Source organism: Chanodichthys erythropterus, chromosome 15 (assembly GCF_024489055.1).
Source record: "Chanodichthys erythropterus isolate Z2021 chromosome 15, ASM2448905v1, whole genome shotgun sequence".
Taxonomy (NCBI): domain Eukaryota; kingdom Metazoa; phylum Chordata; class Actinopteri; order Cypriniformes; family Xenocyprididae; genus Chanodichthys; species Chanodichthys erythropterus.
This window is the reverse complement of record NC_090235.1, coordinates 1,036,386-1,052,873: the sequence shown is the minus strand read 5'-3', so window position 1 is coordinate 1,052,873 and position 16,488 is coordinate 1,036,386. Positions and strand designations below refer to the sequence as shown.

General features: G+C 38.8%; 2 protein-coding genes across 3 annotated transcripts in view; one reads left to right on the top strand and one right to left on the bottom strand.

The window, feature by feature from the left end:
• The window catches only part of cspg5b (chondroitin sulfate proteoglycan 5b), a 38,867-nt gene extending 35,446 nt beyond the window's left edge, over positions 1-3,421 (top strand). The window contains exon 6 of the mRNA XM_067361487.1: positions 2,425-3,421. Within this exon, the coding sequence (XP_067217588.1) occupies positions 2,425-2,715 (291 nt within the window). The 3' untranslated portion in view covers positions 2,716-3,421. The remainder of the gene's footprint in view (positions 1-2,424) is intronic.
• A 1,150-nt stretch (positions 3,422-4,571) lies between these two features.
• ptpn23b (protein tyrosine phosphatase, non-receptor type 23, b) lies at positions 4,572-15,568 on the bottom strand. Of its 2 annotated transcripts, XM_067411359.1 has the most exons (20): positions 15,324-15,568; positions 14,107-14,181; positions 13,884-14,011; positions 13,692-13,768; positions 13,534-13,583; positions 13,287-13,418; positions 13,107-13,187; positions 12,886-13,011; positions 9,935-9,982; positions 9,630-9,686; positions 9,493-9,551; positions 9,264-9,343; positions 9,042-9,156; positions 8,865-8,930; positions 8,522-8,661; positions 7,943-8,248; positions 7,704-7,858; positions 7,418-7,569; positions 7,135-7,314; positions 4,572-6,800 (listed from the first exon to the last, which is right to left on the bottom strand). In XM_067411359.1, the coding sequence occupies exons 1-20, from the start codon at positions 15,405-15,407 to the stop codon at positions 5,294-5,296; spliced, it is 3,618 nt and encodes a 1,205-aa protein (XP_067267460.1). In that variant the 5' UTR covers positions 15,408-15,568; the 3' UTR covers positions 4,572-5,293. The 2 variants fall into 2 exon arrangements, with proteins under 2 accessions (XP_067267460.1, XP_067267461.1); XM_067411360.1 differs by lacking the exons at positions 13,884-14,011; positions 14,107-14,181.
• Between the last annotated feature and the right edge of the window lie 920 nt (positions 15,569-16,488).

Below are 16,488 nucleotides of genomic sequence, written 5' to 3'. Positions count from 1 at the left end.
TATTTTCTTCATTTTAATTAAAAATAAATGCTTTTCCGATCTGATTTTTGATAGGAAAAGGGAGAAGAGCAAGTTCGGCAAAAGGCGGATTCGAACCCTCGTCGATCGCGTCAAAAGCTACATTCATGTGCCATACGCCCTACAGCCTAGGCTACTACAGATGTTAAATGGGCCCTGTCTTTTTAGTATTAAATATACATTCGATAGCTTAATTACAGTTTACACGCATTACATTTGACAGTTGTTGCTATTTTAAGCATTATATGAGGTAAATTCCCTGTTTTGGGTTGACGCATGACAACTTACTAGCGTAAAAAGATATAAGTTCACACCCCTTTTCTCCGCTCCACTGCCGCTGAGAGGCCGCCATCTTGTTTGAATTTTTTTCTGAAATCTCCGAACCAATCACATGATCGGCTGCTAACATTCTGATTGGAGGATCTCAAAAAATTGCCAACGACCGATCTAACGTATCCAGATATATATTTGTTGCTCATTCTCAGTGGGAAAGTGCCCAAGCAACGTTGCGAGACATTACTGCCATTGTCAGAGCGCGATCAGACCTCACTAAGCGAATGCTGAATGCAGTTGGACATAGTGGTGTATTAGAGGTAAAAAATGATATAAATACTGTTCGGTTTCTCGCACAAACCGACATCAACATCAGTGTGTTGTCACGAGCCACAGGATTTAATTTGGATTTGTCTATGCAAGTTTTTTTTTTTTTTTACTCTTATTGTTAGAGTTCCCATTCACTCCTATTATTTGGCTGACAGACTGCAGAGGTTGGAGTTAAAAATCATCATTTGTGTTCTACTGAAGAAACACATACAAGTCACCTACATCTTTGATGCTCTGGGGGTAAGCAGATAAACATCAAATTTTCATTTTTGGGTGAACTATCCCTTTAATGGATAAGCGTTTTGCAAATCCTCCTTTGACCCCGCAGAGATTTGAGAAGCAATCGTCAATAAAATGACAGGAACACAACAAAAGGTTGGTAGTTATACTGCTGTGGTATCACTGTAAAAAAAAAAAAAAAAAAAAAAATGTAACCACTGACTCTTTACATCCTAATCCTTTGGAAGTGTCTAACCAAGGGAATTTGCTTTCGCAGCTCATGAAACAGCGTCTTCTCAACACGTTGACAACACTAAATGGTGTTTTATTAACAAAATACGGGAGGAGCACGTTCAAAAAAATTAACCTAATTAGCACAAGTGGGAAGCATTCAGCTAATCAACCAACAAGAGGTATATACACTGCAGACTCACCTCTGTTTGGTGACAGTTCATCAGCATCCCTCCACCACCCCATCTCCTCACTTTTAGTTTAATCTATTATTACCACATCCGGGGGAGTACTCTTGGTTCGGGCCAAAATTCCGAGCTCAAAGACCTCCCCTGGATAGCACGCCAAATATGCATAACCTACTCTATTTATATGTATATATGAACTCGTGAACCAACTAAAGTGTTTGAGGGCAGGTCAAATTAAACATTGTTCGCTGGCAGCCAATGAAGACTGTAGGCTGGCATTATGCAAATTTGTTACAAACCTACGTAGATATGTTACGGAAGTGAGGCTGGAATTCCTGACGACACATTTCTGCATTTCAAAATCGATTCCTCCTTTTCGGAGACAATGACATTATTTGTCATGCTCTTCGATCTTTAAAACGTTGCAGATCTTTACATTCACAAAATGTATGAAAAAGCATAATAGTGGCACTTTAAGCTAACACCAAAGTTTCCAATCTATTATGTGAATGTGACAAACATCGAAAACTTCCTTCCCCTGAGAATTTTTCTGAAGAGCAGAAACTGAGCTCTTGAATCTAATCTGTTGAAGAATTGAATTACTGATAAAACAGTTAAGACATTTGAATTCATTTGGTGACTAATGCCAGATGTCTGCATAGCAATTATGAGCAGAATAGATAGAAACAAGTAGGCAGTCAGTCTAGTAAATTTGAAAGTTGGGAATGAGCCACAAAATAAGGTATTACAATACTTAATACAAAGTGCAAGTACAATCGTTTGTTTACTTAAACTTGCATATGCTTGATAATCTGAGATCAATTCCTGCAAGCTGATTACTCACTTGAGTTATGCCCACCTCACATACAGTAGTTTGTGCCAGGTTGGTTTTAACACTGAAATTACTCAACTTATACTAATGTTCCTAAAACAATAATTTAAGTTTCAATTTTTCTCTGACTTTAATTTCAGCGGCTCATGAGGGAGTCATTATCAACAATTTATGTGATTTTTGTTAAATTCTTTACTTTCTTGCTTTTTCTTTGATTTTATATTGCCGTGTGTTTGTGTCTATCTGTAATTGTGTGTTGTATGTGCTTTTTGATTCCTATGTTTGTGTTGTTATGCTTGTGTGTATTTTGTGCGATTGTGTGTACGTGTCCAGGGTGGTGTGACCATCGACTTAGAGTTGCTTCTCCCCAAAGAGGTGAAAATGCTCCCCGAGACAAGCCCCCCGCTTCACTACAACGTCTTCCTCTACAAGCACCCTAAATCCCCTAAAAAGTCCCCCGTGTTGCGTCGGCCTCCTGGCAAATCTGTACAGGGGAGGCCTCTGTCCCAGCTCTGCTCCAGACGCAGCTCCGAACCCGGCTACAGCCCCATTAGCACACGTTCCTTACCGGGAGTGCTCTCCGGGTCATCCAGCCCTTACCTGGGCACGGCCTACACACCTTAATACAAGTGGAAGCCTTCAACACTGTCCGATGTACAACAACTTGAACAAAAGAAATGACAAATTATACTTCACATATGCGACTTGACCGTTACGAATGATGAGACATTGATTGTTAACAAGTGAGTGTTTTGGATGAACAAGACATGAATTCGGACAATTTAATAGCATTGACCTTGACTCTTATTTGAAACAAAACAGCACAGCATCACAATGAAGATTAATAGATCATAAATGGCAAGACAGAGTAGCAGTGTTGTGCAACAGGAATATAAAGGGAAAATAAGAAACTGTTAATTTGGTATTAGTCACAAATGTGGATTTCAGATGTGTTTTGGTGCCATGTATTTTGTCAAACAGCACATTTATATTCACACACATGCATTGACAGAAATGATGGAACCTGTAAATATTCAGGGTATACAAACAAAATTGATTATTATTAACAAGGTGCTTTTTGTGTGTTTTTAATGTTAGATTAATACTTTCACTGAGAATAAAGAGTTTTAGAATTGTTTAGATTTGATGTTATTATTGGCTCCTTTGAAAAAAAAATCTGTAGAAATGGTAGAAAAAAATGCAATTTGAGGTTTATATTTTCTACACTATGTAGCAAAAATTCGAATTTGAATATGGTGTCACTTGTCACACTGCAGTACTATTTAACTGCAAAACTGATTTAAAATAATAAAAATGTGGACCAATTATCTTACCCTAAAATCTTGATGTTAAAAAACTACATTGTGTATCAAAATGTATTATCTTCCACATGCAATCTATATGAGACGACTGACCGATGTATGCAAATAATATAAACTAATACCATGTTTAACAACACTTCAATGCTAAGTGTGCTATTCTGCTCAAGCCAAAACCATCTTGTAAAGAAAAAACTGGGTCAGTTGCTCTCCCAACGCTCACTCCATCAAAGCAAGGGACGGCGTGAACAGACTGCTGAAATAAAAGACTGGGTATCTTAGAAGAGTAAAGGGCTCTTGAACTCACAAGACAAAAACATTTCTGAGTTGCTACAAACATTGCCTGTCTTGTATTTGCCATGAGATACATCAATACTGTTCATTACTAGATTCCAGTCACTACCCATTAAGCATAAAGTGAACCATGTGACCTTATATCCTAGGCCTTTCTTTGATCTGTTTATGAGTACAGTTTAAGAGTGTTTAATTTTTTTGTTTAAATATTTATAGACTTGAATAGTCTAAAGACCTGACTCAATAGGAACATGCCTGTTTTATTATTTACAGACATTTACTGCAGGATGTGCGTGTAGTAATTCTGTGGTTCTTTGTGCCTGAAGCAAATCAAGCATATTGATTTAATCTAGGCAGCTCTAGTAACCCATGAAGAAAGAGGGAACCAACAAGCTCATTACAGACAAGCCTACATCACCAGAACACAACCAGACAGTGCCATCATATGGCCATATTAGGGCAGTGGTGCATTCAACAATACCCTTTAACATTGGTGCATTAGCACATAACAGTACGTTTATTGTATTATACACCATACTCTGTAGGTTTTATTTTGTATATTGTATTATTAGGAATGCATACTGCAAAACTTCTAAGAATGGTCTTAGTAAGTAAAGTAGGCTGTGGTGTGTTGGGTGGGAGGACACATAACTTTAGACTAGTGAAAAATTTACCTTTCCCCATAAGGACCCTAAAGCAACATTGGCTTGGATGTCATTGCAATGGGAAAAGACCTGAAGATTGCTCACAGATGCTCCCCATACAGTTTGAGGAAGTTGGAAGTGGTCTACGATTAAGAGAACAACTGCACAAGTCCAGGTATGTAGAGCTGCTCATTTTTTTTATAAAGGTAGACATGTAAACACATTTTAAGTAAGCTAGTTTAATATTGAATTTCAAACAGAAGCATCATCTCCACATAAACCAGTGGTGTAAGTCAGTCAAAAAGCATTTCCCCCTTTTTTTTTTTTTTTAAAATTTACAATTTTGTCTAATACAGAAATAAAGAGAGCAGTGTTTACAATTTATCACAAAATTATATGTAAGAACTAGAAGAGTTTTGGTATTAAAATGTTTCTGAATTTATGGAAGACACATTGAAACAAATAGAAACACCCACAATCACCTCTTCCTCATCATCGTTGTCATCATTCTAAATGATAGTGCAGACTAAAGTGCTTTTTAGGAATAGAAGTAAAAAGAGTGATACTTGACACATAATATTAGAGAATTGCATAGAATTACAGTGCCAGCAGTTTTCTATTTGCTTGTAGTACAATTGGTAGGTTATAGTTTGTAATTACCGATTCAGAGAGTACAGTGCAATTCTGGTAGTGTTAGTACTGTACATGTAGAAAAGGCAAGTGTTAGTGTGTGTTCAGACATTAGATCTTGTGTTGTGACTACAAATAATCCAAATCACCAAAAAGATATTTTTTCTGCACCCCCTGTTGACACCCCATCATTTTTGATATTGCCCTGTGTGGTATCCCAACTACCACTGACAGCTTTTGCACAGTTGTTGGTGTGGGACACAGCAAGAGACTACTGTGATAGTTGAGTTAGGCTTTTATCTACTTGCAATCAGTTTAGGACTTAATGCTGATATTATCCACCTTGTTCTGAAGAAAATCCAGAACCGTAGTGGAGTTGGACCTCATCTCATCAGTTGGAGCAGTACTTGATGTGGAAGAGGATGGCACACCTAGTCCTGGAGTGGAGATCTGGTTCTGGGATGAAACCTGAACTGGTGATGGTGTAGGAATGAGGGTGCTGGCAAGTGATGGTGGAACTGGATTGTCCATCACTGCGGCAGCTGCTTGTCCTGATGACTGGTGAGACACATTTTGAGGGCCAAGTATTCGGCTTTGACCAGGAGTGTACATGGGTTGCCCCCCTGGGCCATTAAACATGGTGTTGAATTGGGGTGGAATGGTCTGTTGACCCATATGTTGTTGGCCCATGTGTGTTGGTGCAAATGAGTACATATTACTTTGTGGTGGTACAGCTCCAGTTGGCATTTGGGGCTGACTATGTGGATGAGCACCAAAAGGAATTTGGGAGTTTTGGCTCAAGGGTGCCTGTGGAAAGATTTGAGATCCTGGATGTACTTGCTGGGGTGCAGGGATTTGCTGAGGTTGCAAAGATGAAAAAGATGTATACCCCATATAAGGTTGAGGCCTGTTTTGTGGAAGTTGTCCAGGATGGAACTGTTGAGGATGGGACAATTGGCTAGGTAGACCATGCTGGGGTTGGATTTGAGGACCTAATGTGGGTCGGTAACCTGAGGGGAGGCCAGGCTGTTGCTGTGTTTGGCCTAGCATAGGAGCTTGGACCTGTCCAGGTGGGAAAGGGGGAAGGATTTGCCCAGGAAATGCACTTCTTGGTGTGGTTGAGGGGATGCTTTGTCTAGGTTGGGTGGTAAAACTTTGGCACTGTGTTCCCTGTATGATCTGTTGGACAGAGGAAGACTGAGTCATGCCAGTTGGCATCTGCTGCCCAAGAGAGTTTGGCAAGGATACTTGTGGTTGTCCGGGTAAACCAGGCCTAATGGAATTTTGGGGAATCTGTCCCATTTGTGGAGGCACAGAATAACCCCCTGTAACAGCAATGGGCCCACTGTGAGCTTGCTGCCAGAGAGCTGGATTGTACCCCTGAGAAGGCACCTGTGGGGTGTTCGATTGATTAACCTGAGGATGGACATGTGTGATGCCTCCGGATGATCTTCCCTGGAACTGCTGTGGTGGCATCCCAGGGATTTGCATGGGTGCAAAGGACTGGCCATAAGGGGCCTGATTTTGTGGGAGATTGTGAGACAGCTGTTGCTTCGGATCTGTAGTTGGAAATTGGGGGTTTGGAAACCGAGCTGGGGGAAATGGGCTTCCACCATGGGGAACAGGATTGGGAAATACTGGACCTCGGGGCAAATTCAGATTTGGAGGAAGGCTTCGTAGTTCTTGTGGGAGATCTTCAAAAGAGGCAACAGAAGGACCTATAGATTCAAGACTGGAGGGACCGGTTCTAGAACCAACAACTTTCTGGCCGACCACAGGCTTTCGGGCAGCAGGTCTAGGAGGTGGCCCTTTTCCAATCTCCCTGCAGAAAGTAGCATGTCAGACAAGCATGAAATGAGATACATTGTTAAAAGTCCATTTGAAAAGGAACTAGTAGACTACCACCATACTAAAGGTATATATTAAGTGGTGGTAGTCTACTAGTTCATAATTCACACTGAAAAGTAGGTTGCAGATTCAATGCAAACATAGGCAACCCACAATGTAAAAATTTACTGAAATCTGAATCTTGTCTACTGTAAGTCAAGGTACTTGATCCTATACCTCCAGGTGACTGTTTCTTCAAACAGTGTACAGAAATAAATAAAAAAAAAATCTACCAACAATATCATACCCTTCTACTTGAGACAACTTACTTTTCCAGCAAGGCAACTCGCTCCTCCTCTCTGGTTTGGCAACAGGACTTTGTTTTGTCTAACAGGCCAGTGGTCTTCTTGTCCAGATCCTGATAGAAGTCTCTGCCTTCCTTAGCCTTCTTGATCAAGTCCTCATATGCCTCAAATGAGGCAATCAGGGATTGCACAGTCTCATTCCATCTTCAGGACAAAATAAGAGGATTACACTTACTGTCTCTGAAACAGATACTAACACTTGAGAAGTGAGTCTTTTGACTATAAAAATACAGAGATAAAAACATACTGTTGCTCTGTGAGCATGAGTGTCTTGCGGACAGGGGCATACTGCACATTTGCTTCTGTCAGGGCCTTCAGGATGTTATCCTGAGCAGCCAAGTTCTGTTCTATATATCCCTTCAGCTGATCATATTTCTTCAACTGCTCTGCAAACAATGTCTGAAACAGAGGATAGAGGGAAAGAGGGATAGAGACTTTAACATTTTTGACTGCTCATTTGTTCAATATGAATCGACAGCAGAGCAGCACAAAGTGATAAAGAAAAGGCAGTACAGTTTCAATTGGTCATTAACCTTGATCTCAGCACGATCTGTGGTTACCAGGACTCCAGTGATGTCATCTTTATGAATAAGGTCACGGAGCTGACTCTCCAATGAGATCCTCTGCTTTCGCATTTCATCAACTTTGCCAAGAATAGTCTTTATTTTTTGCAAGGATGATGTCTCATCTTAGAAGAAAACACATTCTGAATGAACACAGATAATTTCTATGTCATTCAATGTACATGTACATCTGTAAAAAACACTTTTACCTTCATTGAGTTGTGGCTGAGGCAGGCTCTTTCGGAGTTCCTCAACAGATCCCTGTAATAGGCGTAGGTTTGGTATGTGCTGGTTCATGGCTCTGTGGAGCTCGGTGTTGGTGTTGCTGGCTGCCTGATGAGCAGCTTCATATTTCTTCAACTCTTTCTGAATCTCCTGCAAGACTGCAGATCTGGCCAACAATCCCTTCTGCCCCACAACCTCCATTAAACTCTTCTCTCCAGCCTCATCTTCCTCAAGGGCACTACGGATCTCGTCCAGAGATGAACCCACATCAGTGTAAACATTAGACAGAGCTGCAACACACACACATGATTGGATGTCATCAAATCCATCAAAACAAACAAACAATAATAGCAAATGACAACAAATTATGCATTAAATGATAACAGTATGGTACTTGTTCATAAATATCACAGACACATTTCACAGATCATAGAATCTTTGTTTTAATGTTGAAATGACTCATAAAAAAATAAACATTTAGTAGAACGGCAGACTGCACATTCAATTATCACAAATTTCACATTTTTGTCATCATTTTAAGTTTTTGTGTGTCTATGTCTCACCTTGCATGGCCTGGACGAGGTTCTTGACAGTGTCTGGTCGTACACTGAGAAATGCGCATTTTTCCAATAGAGCGTCAGGCAGAGACTTAAACATGTCAATTTTATACACCGAGTCACTGCTTAGAGATTCCATAAATTTTCTGCATAAATCGAGAAAAGAGGAAAAAAATATCAGCTACTGTAAAAGACACACAGAGTAGATTCACTTTTAAATAGTACGTTTCCCCAAAAATGGAAATTCTGTCATTATTTACTCATCGTTGCTGGTGTTCTTTAAGGGTGAGTAATTTATGACAGAATATTATTTTTTTTAGGTCAATATTTGTTTTTATGAGTAACTTACTCAAGGATTTGGTTTTTGTCCTCTATTTTAGCCACTACGTCCCTAAGTAACTTTGCCTTCTCCTCACTAAGAGAGAGAGAGAAGAGGAGACAATGGTTAAAAACAGAAACTTTCTACATAGACTTTTAAACATTTAAAGTAACATCAGTGAAGCATGTTATCAGTATACCAGCTGACCTGTAAAGGGACGAGGCCTCATGAGTTGCCATGGGAACAAGTTTTGAGAACAGGTCAGGACCTGTGACACTTTGATCAGTTAGGTTCACAGGTAGGGGTTTCACCAAAGATGCACCTGTGTAGCAGATGCCATAGTACCAAAGGAGGCAAATGTGAACTAAACAATGATTTCTAAATTCCTTATGATCATTTTAAAAAAACATATGAGAGCTGTTTGTATACCTTTTACTGCCACCAATGTGTCCAGACCGGGCACAGACTCATGGTAAATGAAGTCATTGTCTTTCTTAGCCGAGTTATATCTGAAACAGACAAAAAGTAGGCGAAAATTACATTGATAAAATATTTTAAAAACTCTTTTGGAGAGATTAAATACCACAGCATACATTGAAAACTTTTAAGACTCAGATGTGATTTGGGTATAATAATAATAATACATTTAAGATCTTACTTTCCACCAATCACATCCATCGTGAATTTCAAAGCTTCCTGTACATGTTCTGGTTGACCCTGAAAAGGTCAATGAATACACATGTAAATGTGCGTAATGAACAGGTGGGTTGTGTGTGGGTGTATGAGAATCTTTACCTTGCTCTGCTTAATTGCCTCATTAAGTTTGTCGAGGGAGAACTGAAAGTATGCAACCTGTGGAGAAACAGCAGGCGACCTCACACTGTCATCAGAGCATATTATGACCATATTGTGCAGTGGTACTCAGGTACACCAAGTGTTTTTACTTCATAAAAACATCAAATATCAGACAACAAACATAAATAAAAAATATTTAATAATAAAAATTACTAATAATAATAAAATAATACCACATTTAATTCCAAATGTCAAGTCAAAAAGTATGCATAACTAAAAACAAATGCACACAAGCACACACTTACTGCTTCTCCATGTTTCTGCTGTTCCTCTGACTGCTTTCCCATGTGTAACTAATGAAAATTAAATGAGGCATGGTTTATGAAAATAACCAACAAGTTTGTGAAAATGCATTAAAGGGATAGTTCTAGGGCTGCCTCAACTAAAAAAATTTCTACTTGACTATTAGTCATTAATTGAAACCATTAGTCGACTAATTGCATATACATATAAGCAATATATGTATATATACAGCTATGGAAAAAATTAAGAGACCACTCCAAGTTCAGAAATCAATGTAAAGTGGTCTTTTAATTTTTTCCATAGCTATATATATATTTATATATATATATAGTTTATAGTATATATTGACAATGCTGACTCTCATTTCCACAGTATAGTGAATGCGCCTGTAGAAATGCACCTTTCCTGCGGATTACATAAGCAGAGAGTATTTTTTTTTTATTTGAATTAGTTGATTTAAAAGTAGACATTTCAAGCTTTCTATAGATATATTTCTCATGTATGTGAGGCAAGTAGGCTATATGCTGAGTTTCGGTTCATTTTTGTGACACGCTCCAGTTCAGGGAGGCCGACACAGCAGAAAGCACATCTTGTTTTTTTCTTTATTTTACAAAGGCACAATGTTTTGTTGTTATTGTGAGTTTACACAAATACAGTTTGGAATGATGTATTACTCTTACCTGTATGACAAAAAAAATGACTGAGTATGTTGTTTCCGCTATCATCAGAAAAAAAATTGCGTCGGCGCCTCCATGTCTTGCGGTAAGCGCGTTAATACTTTAGCTTCCACGCTGCACACAAACACTTGGATATATTCCTAATAGCACACATTTATCTAGGTTAATGTTAGAGCGAGAAGCAATGTAAAGTTGCTACTAATTACATGTTTTAAAGGTGCCCTAGAATTAAAAATTGAATTTACCTTGGCATAGTTAAATAACAAGAGTTCAGTACATGGAAATGACATACAGTGAGTCTCAGGGTGCTTTCACACTTAGTTCGATTGCCTGGACCGAACCAGAGTTCGATTGCTCCCCCCTCCCCCTGCCCCCACTGGACTGTGTTCACATTATATTATTTGGGTCCGACCCGCGGTTCGTTTGCGTCATCAAACCAGCAGCTGTTTACTCCGTTGCTTAGTAACGACGGCGCAGGAGAAGGCGGCAAAATGCATAACGTTGCTCTCCTCACTTTCATATTTTTGTTTTTGAACCGTTGGTTTTGTTCATAACGACACTTGCCTCTATCTGCCGCGACTGTAGTACGGAAGGTGAGCAGAAATAAGAAAGGCTACACTACAGCTCTCTGTTTGCAGCACGTCAGTCACTCTCGTTGGGAAAGTGAGTGAAACACACACACAAACACACATTTTTATCAAATAATACGGCATTAATAGCGGTTCACTTCCGCAATTTGGTACGTTTGCATTCATATCAGAAGCGAACCGTACCGGAGTCCACTTGAACCGCACCCCAGACCACCCTTTTTAAGCGGACTCGGGTACGGTTCGCGGGTGCGCACCCGAGTTCAGAAGACCGTGTTCACATCATCCAAACGTACCGAACTCTGACGTCAATCGAACCCGGGTGCGCACCAAAGTTGCTAATGTGAAAGCACCCTCAAACTCCATTGTTTCCTCCTTATATAAATCTCATTTTTAAAAGACCTTCGAAGAACAGGCAAATCTCAACATAACACCGACGTAACAGTCGGGCTCATTAATATGCCATTAATTTGCATATGCCAGATCATGTTCAAGGCATTAGACAAGGGCAGCCAGTATTAACGTCTGGACGTGCACAGCTGAATCATCAGACTAGGTAAGCAAGCAAGGACAATAGTGAAAAATGGCAGATGGAGCAATAATAACTGACAAGATCCATGATAACATGATATTTTTAGTGATATTTGTAAACGGTCTTTCTAAATGTTTCGCTAGCATGTTGCTAATGTACTGTTAAATGTGGTTAAAGTTACCATCGTTTCTTACTGTATTCACAGAGACAAGAGCCGTCGTTATTTTCATTATTAAACACTTGCAGTCTGTATAATTCATAAACACAACTTCATTCTTTATAAATCTCTCCAACAGTGTAGCATTAGCTGTTAGCCACGGAGCATAGCCTCAAACTCATTCAGAATCAAATGTAAACATCCAAATAAATACAATACTCACATAATCCAATGTATGCATGCAGCATGCATGACGAACACTTTGTAAAGATCCATTTTGAGGGTTATATTAGCTGTGTGAACTTTGTTTATGCAATGATAGAGTCGAGAGGTCGGGAGGGGGCGGAGAGCGCGAGCAATTAAAGGGGCCGCAGCCTGAATCGGCGCATTTCAAATTATGCCCCAAAATAGGCAGTTAAAAAAATGAATTAAAAAAAAAAAAAACTATGGGGTATTTTGAGCTGAAACTTCACAGACACATTCAGGGGACACCTTAGACTTATATTACATCTTGTAAAAAAAAAACATTCGATGGCACCTTTAAATGATAAGCCATATTTGAGGTCAATGGATTATAGGCGAAAGTTTGGATTTCCTGCCTGACATACTGTAATTATCACAATGACCCGCCGTTCACCAACTGTTTTTTTTTTCCCTGTGACTAACCGACTAATACAATTTTGGTCGACTAAGCCACTTCTAGTCGACTAACGATTAATCGACTTTTAGGGGGCAGCCCTAAATAGTTCACTTAAATCTTTCTTCTGCTGAACACAAAAGAAGATATTTTGAAGAATATGGGTAACCAAACAGTTGATGGGCCCCCTGTTTTTTTTCCATACTATGGAAGTCAATGGGGTCCATCAACTGTTTGGTTACCCATATCCCTCAAAATATCTTCTCATACAGGTTTGGAACAACTTGAGGGTGAGTAAATGATGAGAGAATTTTTATTTTTGGGTGAACTATCCCTTTAACATAGAGAGTGTGGTGGTCTCACGTGTGTGATGGCCCTGAAGTAGCTGATTTTCATGCTGACGAGTTTCCTCCACTCTTTCTGAATCCTTCCTGGCACACATTCAGAATTATCCAACACCCTCAGACAATCCTTATAATAGTCACACACCTGCAATCAGACATTAGTGTTGAAGAGGAAAGTGCTCTGTAAATCAAAGGCTTGCTGTCATCTTGATAGATAAGCACATGCATAGAACTTCAAACCTGGGCAGAAATCTTTGCTATTAAATGACTCTTTCTGTTGTCTAGTAGAGTTTTCTCCAAGAGACACTCTTGAGCCTGTGCCTTCAGAGAGAAAGAAACAGAACGAGAGGAGAGGTTGTCTGATTAAAGTGGATTTTCCCAGGTAATAAAAGTAGCATTTGTGTGGTAGACTGTGTTTACCAGCATGAGGCTGATGTTGACTGACAGTGCCTGGCCACTCATATCAGAGCTGTAGCTGTGATTGTAGTGGTCTCTGAGGTAAGCAAAAGCCCCGGCAGAACACTGGAAATGGGTACAGGACACTTTCATCCCCTTAACACACCAACAAATGCATGCACAAACAAGAAGAAAAAGGTTAGTGGCAGTGAATCATTTTATTTTTCTTAACATTTCTTAATTGCAAATATATGTAAGCGTGCATGTTCACCTCTTCAGACAGGCGGTTATCCACAGCTCCCAGCAGCGAGTGCAATGCACCTAAAAATGCATTAGAGGGATTGTTATATTGTTGTTAGATGAATTATTATGCAAAAACAATTATAGCAATGTATGCATGTGCTGATGCTTTGGTTGCAATTAACTCACCCAGGTTATACAAGACACAAGCCTGCTCATAGTTAATATCATCATGTGTGATGTTCCTCCCTGAGAACATGTCAATCCTGCAAGCAGAAAGAAAACAGGAAAGCTAAAATTACATGACTACCACACATCGTGCATATCGACTGTAGCAAGTATGGTCTTATATCAAAGCAAGCACCAATGGCATCATTTTACCAAGTCACAGGCACTGCAGCCTCCTGACCAGCTGCCATAGGAACACGACTCTGCAGAAAGTGCAGCTGACCACAGTACTTTCGAAGAGTGCTACAGCCTTCAAAATCCCTTGGGATGTTTACCACACTCTGAGAATAAGATAAATTTCAATGCAATCTTCATCAACAACCTTTTTATACGAGTGTGCAACTACATTTCCCACAATCTCATTGATCTAACCCACCTGTCTAAGTTGCTCCAGCCTCTTCAGTGACTCATTGTAGTTCTCGGGGTTCTCACCATAGTTTATTTGAATGTACTGAGACAAAAGAGAGGGAAATAATACCATTATATTTTTCTTCCAATGCAATCCAATGCAATTGACACCAATGTTTCTGTCATACACAGTAGAAAACAATCTCCATCAGGCAAGATCCCTTTGTTGGCTAAATGCAAATATGTAAAAATAAGTCTAGCAAAAAAGGGAGATCATTTGGTTTACAAATGACCAGGTTACACAAGCCATATGCTTACAAGCACAAAGATCATGAAAATATCCGTTTCATAATAAAATAAATGCTGTAATATAGCCCTTGAAATCATTTGTTAAAAAAAAAAGACAGCTCCTTACAAAAGATTACAATACAGATTCTGAGTGTTATGCTGCTATCCTATCGGTAACAAAGCACTGTTTGCCAGAGGAGAACTGGCCCCCCCAACTAAGCCTGGTTTCTCCCAAGGTTTTTTTCTCCATTTTAACACATATTTGCCACCTGATGTCACCTGTTGGAGTTCGGGTTCCTTGCCGCTGTCACCTTTGGCTTGCTTAGTTGGGGACACTTGACATCTGATATTCAACAGTGCTTTGTATCTGCCTGCATTGGAACCATTTTCTTTAAGAGCTGATGTACAGCCAAAATTATATACCAGTTATCACTGTAAAGCTGCTTTGACACAATATGCATTGTAAAAAGCGCTATATAAATAAAGGTGATTTGACTTGATTTATGCAGTACTTATAATAGATAGAAATATAGGGTAAATTCAGGTTGATTGGGAAATATTTGTTATTGAGATGCCTGTGAAAAAGTGTCCCAATCAACCTGAATTCACCCCATGTTAAACTGACGATGGAATATTTCACAATATTCAAGGCGTTTCTTCATTTTCATGTCTTTAATCAAAATATTTAAAACAAAACATGTTTTCTTAAGAATACTATCCTAACTTATAATTAATGTAAAGATTTTCATCGCTTTCAATCCAGTTAACCTTTTGTATTAAAAAAAAAAAAAAAAAAAAAGTCCTTTTAGCCATACTTATGTAAACTTCCCTAAATTACAAGACAGGCAAATAGCTATTCTTTAAGGAGTTTAAGTTACGGAGCTCAAAGGATAGTACATAACAGGAATTATCCTTTCTGGAGCTGATCACTGTTGTGTAACAATAAGATTGTCTCACCTGTCTGACAGGGGAACTGAACTGAAAGTCCCCCGCTTCCTTCAGCTCCAGCCAAATCATCGGCATCCTGGGAACGGCCTCCATATCGCCTTCACTAAGTATTATTTCAACTTAACACGAGTTTCCAACAGTTAGATACAGTTTGTTTTTACTTACTTAAAAAGACGAAGCTAATTATATCTCGATTTGATCAGAAAACTTGACGCCACAATCCGCCTGACGATCCTACCTTTGACTCGTCTTCAAAACAAATACGTCACCGGAAGTACGTCACCATACATAAGCGATTTAGATTGGCTTTATTACTTTGTTTGTCTCCAAATATGTTGATTGCACTTACTCATTTTTTTAAAAAATTATTTTATTAACTATTTGTACTCATACTCTAAATACTACAAATAATAAATGACCTTCTGAATGTACCCCTTCATTCACAAGGAAATCATTTGTTATGATAATACATTGTTAATGTCATTTGCTTAATTTTCTATGGCAACTTTTTATACACAAACAAAAGTTCTCAAATTTCCAACTTTTAACTTAATTTTTAATAAAAATCTCGATCTTTAATGTTTGAATGTTTCATAGAATAGCATGGGTGGTATGTTTTCATAATATAATGTAGCATACCATATTTTAGGAACGATTATGCGATATTATAAGAACATTTTATATTAATGTCCATTAATGCTATTCAATTCTTTAAAATTGAATGGACGTATTGCTTTATTACTCAGAAATCTTGAACTTTAATGACATTGGGTTTTTCTCGTGTTGATTTGTATGCACTAGGTGGCAGCAGTGCATCAGTTTAGTGTTTGGAATAAGACGAATAATAATACGGTAATAATACGTTTAGAACATTCTCGCAATGAAAGCAAAAGTAGCCTAAGGCATTTAAAATGTCCGTGTGTAATATAAGTAAGCTATGAGCTGTTGATTAGGCCTATCTTCCGATATAGGCTGGTAAAGTTAATTTAAAGATATTAAATTTAAAAGGTCAACTGTAGGAAGTTTTCCTTTCCTCTATAGGTCTCTAAAATGTTTTCTCATAAGCATTGTGTTTGTGTCTCTCCTGTATATAACCACTCAGACAGCAGATAATGATGGTAAGTAATGACAAGCTTAGATCAAGATACATATGGCAGTACACAGTGAAAGGCCA

Bases quoted from the DNA above. Each gene is read 5' to 3' on its own strand.
- ptpn23b (XM_067411359.1), bottom strand. From the start codon at position 15,407: ATGGAGGCCGTTCCCAGGATGCCGATGATTTGGCTGGAGCTGAAGGAA. The intron at 13,769-13,883 runs GTAAAATGATGC...TTCTGCTTGCAG, and splicing joins GCTGCAGTGCCTGTGACTTG to GATTGACATGTTCTCAGGGA. The intron at 9,687-9,934 runs GTAAGTGTGTGC...GTTTCTCCACAG, and splicing joins AGCAGAAACATGGAGAAGCA to GTTGCATACTTTCAGTTCTC.